We start from the raw sequence: 6,829 nt of genomic DNA on the forward strand, positions 1-6,829 counted from the left end.
GGAGCATGTGCACACTGAGAGGGCGGTCCACTGGGGCTGACTCACATGATCTGTCCCTCGCTTGTGATTGGTCACAGAGCTTAGGCTCATACTCTTGTGCAGGGGTCCTCAAACTTTTTAAACAGCGGGCCAGTTCACTGTCCCTCAGACATTCCACACATGCGCACTGCGGGCCCGGGACGAGTCGGCTGCTAAGCAGGACAGGCAGCGGTGGCAAAAACACCCAGCGGGCCGGATAAATGTTTTCGGCCGGCCGCATGTGGCCCGCGGGCCGTAGTTTGAGAACCTCTGCTCTTGTGCAATTGGCTAATTTAAAGGAAGGGGTTGACCTTTGCCATTTCAAAATGGCAGTCCCCAGGGGAGCTGCAAGTCACTTGAGCCAAAATGGCATGTGCCTAAACTCCCTTCTTTGGCAGAAAAGATTACTTGTTTATTCTCACATTGATTATGCTGCTCCTACTAGAATATAAGCTCTATGAGGTCAGGGATCTTTGTCAGTGTTGTTCACTCAGATATCTCAAGCACCTAGAACAGTGCTCAGCACTTAGTAGGTTCTCCATACGTATGTGTTGACAATGGGTATATGTTGTTATGTCTGCTTTGCCATCATGTCCCCCCTCAGACCCAAGTGTAACCCCTGGCATATGGAAGGCCCTCAAAAAGTCATATAGAAAAGTGGCCACATGGTGATTGAGTCAACGGGTTTGTGAGCAAACAGATCAATTAGTGAGCCAATCAGAGCCTGACTGGGGAAAATGCTAAGTAGCTTCATAGATTCTTTAGGAGAGACATTTTCCTTTTTAAAGTTTAATTTGTCCTTGATATCTTTTCAGCCACATTCTTCTTTCTGAACAGTCCTGATGCTGAGGGCGGGGACAGTCATTTTCTCTCTCTGGGAATGTTCTGGAGTGAGTTGTGGACAAAAGAGTGACATTGAAATAGTCTGGGAAGCAGCCACATTGAGAGGTAGAGCTTAGAAGAAAGAGCTCAGGTGAGGGGCAAAGAGGGGAACCAAACAGGAGTCTCGGAAGTCGTGTCCACTTGAACTTGGGAACCTTCTAACCTTCTGTGTTACAGTCAGTGTAGCAGTTCTGCTCCTAGTTCTGAAACCTGGACATCTTCCCCAGATAAGAGAAATCAGAAAACACCACAAAGAAGGATGGGACCATTGGAATGAGATCTGAAACTGGAAGAAGAGGTGGAGAGAAGGAAACAGAGTGGGAGTGAGAAGAGCAGGCAAGAAGAGAATGGGAAAGGTGGGGAGAGGAAAGGGAGAAAAAGTAGGAGAGAAGGAGAGATGGAGAGAGGGCACGAGAGAAGAAGAGATCCCCGGGAGCCTGAGAGGAGAGGGAAACACACCGCCGGTGACAACAGTGGCTATTGTTTATGGGCACTTGCTGTGAGCCAGCCTGGCACGGTGTGCTTTACGTGTCTTAGCTCATTTAATCCTTGCTCCCCTCCATGGGTGCAAGTTCTATTTCATTACCCTCATTTACAGATGAGCACATTGAGGTCCAAGTGAAGCCAAGAAATCCGACCCAAGTCACATCTATATCTCTCTATCTCTATCTCTATCTCTATCTCTATCTCTATCTCTATCTCTATCTCTATCTAAGTAACCGAACAACCCGACTGAACAGCCGGTCGCTATGACATACACTGACCACCAGGGGGCAGACACTCAACACAGGAGCTGCCCCCTGGTGGTCAGTGTGCTCCCACAGCAGGAGTGCCACTCAGCTGACCGGCAGGCACCAGACGTCTGGCTCGAAGCTGGTGAGTGCAGCTTCAGCGGCGTGAGCCTCTCCCGCCTCCGAGGCAGTGCTACTGAGCGTCGATAGCGGCAGGTGCAGCGGGACCGGGATGAGCCAGCCTGCAGGGATCGGGCCAAAACCAGCAGTCCAACATCCCCCGAGGGGTCCCGGATTGCGAGAGGGCACAGGCCAGGCTGAGGGCCCGTCCGGTGCACGAATCCGTGCACAGGGCCTCAAGTAAGTAATAAGTGGTGGAGCTGGGATCTGAACTCTGGCAGTCTGACTCAAGGGTCCACCCGTTGAGGTTTAGTCTCTGAAGTCTAGTCCACTTGAACTTGGGAACCTTCTAACAGTCTGTGTAACAATCAGTGTAGCAGATAAGGATTATGATTTTTCCAAAGAGCAGTAAGCAGCCACTGAAGGTTCTTTAAGCAAAGGACTCATATGACCTCTCAGCTCTAGAGAAGATGAGTAACTCCTTCCTCTCCTGAGGGGCAGTTGTGGAGATTATCTTGGTTCATGGAGGGAACAAGTCCTTGGACAAATGCCTGGAGGAAGAGCACTCAAGGAAAAATTCTTCAGAGGAGGTGGCTCCAGTAGCTACACATGGGTATCTACTGCCACCGTGTGGCAACTTTTCTATATGACATGCTATGGATTTTAGCTAAAATCGGGTCTGGGCAGTGAGAAATGGTTTCATTGGGGCTGGGGCCAGGGGCAATGGGCAAGCTCCCACAGAGGAGCGGTGTCCTGGGGGTGAGGTTTGAGCTGAATAGGTGCAGAACCCTGAAGGGGATTGACGGGTCCAGACATTCAGCCCTGGTTTGGTGACACAAACCAAAACGAGAAGCAGTTCTTGCCGTAGAGCAGCAGTCGCCAACCTTTCATACCTCACGGACCACCAGTGGTCCGCCGACCACCGGTTGGCGACCGCTGCCCTAGAGGACCTCCTCGTCCAATGGGGAGACATCATGGGAGATACATTTGTGTCCCGGAATCAGCGAGGACTCCTGGGTCCAAATCCCAGTCCTGCCACTTCCTGGGACCTCACTTCTCAGAGCATCCGTTTCCTCAGATGTGAAATGGGCACAGAATAGACCTGCCTCTGGGGATTGTTGGGACATTGTCACCACTCAGTATGTGGCCCAGAGGCAGGCTGCCCAGGCTGCTCTGAGCCTCAGGAAAGAGGAGCCAAGCAGCCAGGTGCAATGAAAAAACCTGGATCCCAGCTCCATCGCTGTCACCCCACTTGCTGTATAACCTCCCCTCTCAGAGCAGCCATACAATGCGGAGTTTGGATAAAACCACTCAGCTCTCCTCTCACTCTAATTGATCCATCCTCTTTCCAGGCCAGCCACAGGGGGTTATAGAAGAAGATCCAGAAAGCTTGCCTCTACCCATTCACATACCCACCCTGAGCATCAGCAAAACAGAGATATGAATGCAAGCCCCATCCAACCACAAGGTGCCTGGGAGGCAACTACAATGATGATGTGGGAGCTGGTGCAATCTGCAAACTGCAGAGCTGTGCTCCTCACAGGGTGGTCCACGGACCAGTATCGACATCGCTTGGGTTGCTGTGAGAAATGTAGACTCTCCTGTACCATCTGACCCACTGACTCAGAATCTGCAGTTTAACTCAGTCCCTAGGCGATTGCTACACACATTGAAAATGAGCTGGACACACACTGGTCGGAGGCAATGGCTCTCAACCTTGACCACACAGTAGAATTACCAAGGGGTCTTTAAAAACTGTGAAGCCCAGGTGGCACTCCAGGGGGTCTCTGGGGTTGGGGCCAGGCCGCGGATAAAAGCTCTCCAGTGTAAACAGTATCACAAATGGAGCCACTTTAAAATGCCAGAGCTGCCACCGCAGAGGAACTGCCTTACACCTCAGACCTTGGAATGTTAAAAACAGGGCACAATAACCTTGGGGTGGGACCTAAGCGACCTTGTGCCTTGCAGAAGGACATTTGCAATGATGATAAGACGGCAGTTATGACGACTAGATGATCAGTGGCCCGGAAATTAAAAACATTGTTTAGAATTAACATCGCCGTGTTCTATTATCTGCGCCAACAGAAATGTCTTCGTTCTACTGATGCAATTTCCCCCTTCCCTTTCTCATAAATACCCATTGCCTTTGTCCTTTTTTTAAAAAAAATTATGTTTATTGATTTCAGAGAGGAAGGGAGAGGGAGAGAGAGATAGAAACATCAATGATGAGAGAGAATCATTGATTGGCGGCCTCTTGCATGGGATCAAGCCTACAACCCGGGCATGTGTCCTGACTGGGAATCAAACTGTGACCTCCTGGTTCATAGGTCGGCACTCAACGCGTGAGCCACCATGACCCGGTACCACTGATTTTTTTTTTTTTAAGAGAGTGAAAGGGCGGGGGAAAGACACACAGAGAGAAACATCAATGTGAGAGAGACATCAATTCCCGCAAGCTCCCTTGACCAGAATTGAACCTGTGACCCTTCAGGTTGCACTGAGGAAAACCGTCTAGGGCAGCGGTTCTCAACCTGTGGGTCGCGACCCCTTTGGTGGTCGCACGACCCTTTCACAGGGGTTGCCTAAGACCATCCTGCATATCAGATATTTACATTACGATTCATAACAGTAGCAACATTACAGTTATGAAGTAGCAACGAAAATAATTTTATGGTTGGGTCACAACATGAGGAACTGTATTTAAAGGGCCAGAAGGTTGAGAACCACTGGTCTAGGGCTTATCCCCATTTATAGATGAGGAAACAAAGAAGGGATGACTTACCCAAGGCCACACAGGCAGGGACAGAATTGGGATTTGAACCGAGTCATTTCAATGTTTAACAACTAGGCTTGCCCCGGCATGGTAGCTCGGTCGGTTAGTGTTGTCTTGATACGCCAAGGTTTTGAGTTTGATCCCTGGTTAGGGCACATACAAAGAGCAAACAATGAACGTATAAATCAGTGGAACAACAAGCAGTGTTTCTCCCTTCCCTTCTCTCTCTCTCAAAATCAATTAACAAAAACATTAATGAAACAAAACGACTAGGCAGACCCCAGTGGTCTTCAAACTGTGTTCCTTGGAGACCCAGTTCCTCAGAGGCAGCGGAGGAGCTGGTGCGGGGGTGGGGGGGGGGGGTGTGGGCTGCGGCTGGGAGGCCGGTGGGTGGGCTGTGTCCGGGCAGCCCGCCATCATCTCTTTTATATTGGGTTTGACAAAGACTTTCTGGGGAGACTGTTTCTTCGCTGGCCAGCCCGGAGCATCGTGGGTCACATGCTGCTGCCAGCCTCCCTGACAGATGTTCCCCCCTCCCCACTGGCTGCTGGAGGGGGGACCCCAGGAACTAATCCCCATGGCTGAGGGCACAGAGGGCTTAGTGCTGGGGAAATCGGGCACCACGTCTGCCAGCCCCTGGGGAGCCTGGGTGAAGCCTGCGGCTCAGAGCCCAGGAAGCCGTCCTGTCCCTGGAACACTGAGACCCTGAGAGGCATTGGCCAGCCATGGCGGGGCCTGAACTGCCCTGCCCTTCCTGAGCCTTCCAGAGGGTGAGTTGGGGTTAGGTACCCGGGGCTCTGATGGAGGGGTGGGGGGTGGGGTGTGTGTGTGGGTGGTGGTGACCAACTCTTCGGCTGGGACTGAGGAACTTGGGATGTTCAATGCTAAAGTCAGGACAGACCCGGGCAGACCAGATAGCTGGTCACCCTCGCGGGGTTTCTGAGCTGGCCTCCCCTTGCCTTTGAGGCGGGGCTTCATGAAGGGGAGGGCTTGCTTTGCCCTCTCTCCTCCTAGCACTTCTCTGTCCCCTTCCTCTCTTTCCAGCCCCGCCGGCCCCGCCATCTCTCTCTCTGCCTTCATCCTGTGACTGAACCTCCCACTCACAGTGTCTCCTGGGCTGTGGACCTGAATCCTCAGCCAGCTGGGACCTCCCACGCCTTGGAGAGAATGAAGACCCAGGTGAGGCATGGCCCCACGCGGTTTGCTTCAAATATGAGCCTAGATCGCCCTCAGCACCGTCATCGTCATCACCCACATTCCTAGGGTGCGCACCCCTGGCCAGGAAGCTCTCAGTGCTTTGCGTGTATTAGCTCATCGAGTTCTCAAAACCAGAAACGGCTCCTCTTCCTTTTCACATCTCCAGGCCTCTGATCGGAGTGCCCTCAACTCATCCCCAACTCCCTGCTCAGGGGAGCTTTCCTTCTCGTCCCCAAGGCTGAGCCCACGGGCACCTTGGAGCCCCCAGAGCTCTGTGCCCATGATCTGTGTACATCTGTCTCCCAGAGAAATTACCATAACACTAGCTACCCCCGGTGAGCGGCTTGCAGCATCGTCTCGTTTACTCTTACCTAGATTCCGTGGGGTGTAGGACAAAGGCCATTCCCATTACGCCGACGAGAAAACTGCGTCTCAAAGAGGTGAAGTCATTTGTCCAAAGGTAGTAAGGGCGGAACCTGATCACGTCGTCTTCGCCTGGGCCCAGAGCCCTGTGTCTGGCCGCTCCACGTCCTGCTGGCTCCACAGGGGACAGATGCTGGCCAAAGGCACTGAGCCTCAGGAGGCAGCACTGCGCCCAGCACACAGCTTGCCCTTGGGGATTGTTTCTGAATGTTTGACTGGACAGGAAGGGCTGCCCAGAGTGGGCAGTGGGAAGGAGGAGGTGAGGGTCCGTGGCCTGGAGACCACCCGGGAAGGAGCTGGGGTTGCTGTGTTATGGGTGGGGGCTGGGAGAGCCTTGGCTGTTCCTGAGCTCCCCCCCCCCCCCCCCCATGGCCCCGCAGAGATTCCTAGTGGCTGTTGCAAGTGCAAACGTGAGCAGCAGGTGAGCAGCTCAGAGGTTAGATACTGGCTGCACCTTTGGGTCTATGGGAACAAATCCTGAGATAGGAGACAGACGTGAGATGCGGCTGGGCCCCAGAGGAGGGCTGCAAGTTGGGGGTGCAGAGGGTGGGGTGTGCACAGTCCAGAGCGACACTCCCAGCTCCATCATTTGCTGCTCATGACCTCAGCAAGTCATGTAAAGTCTCTGCACTTCATTCTTCACCTGAACACGTGGCGCCGTGGGTGCCTGTCAAGGGGATTGGCA

The 6,829-nt window shown here is 52.8% G+C and overlaps 1 protein-coding gene across 1 annotated transcript in view; it reads left to right on the forward strand.

Annotated features, from left to right (window-relative positions):
- The first annotated feature begins 4,103 nt into the window (after positions 1 to 4,103).
- The window catches only part of LACTBL1 (lactamase, beta-like 1), a 20,611-nt gene continuing 17,885 nt past the window's right edge, over positions 4,104 to 6,829 (forward strand). The window contains exons 1-2 of the mRNA XM_014546764.1: positions 4,104 to 4,111; positions 5,631 to 5,703. Of these exons, the coding sequence (XP_014402250.1) occupies positions 4,104 to 4,111; positions 5,631 to 5,703 (81 nt within the window). The remainder of the gene's footprint in view (positions 4,112 to 5,630; positions 5,704 to 6,829) is intronic.

This window comes from Myotis brandtii, unplaced genomic scaffold (assembly GCF_000412655.1).
Source record: "Myotis brandtii unplaced genomic scaffold, ASM41265v1 scaffold456, whole genome shotgun sequence".
Classification (NCBI taxonomy): Eukaryota; Metazoa; Chordata; class Mammalia; order Chiroptera; family Vespertilionidae; genus Myotis; species Myotis brandtii.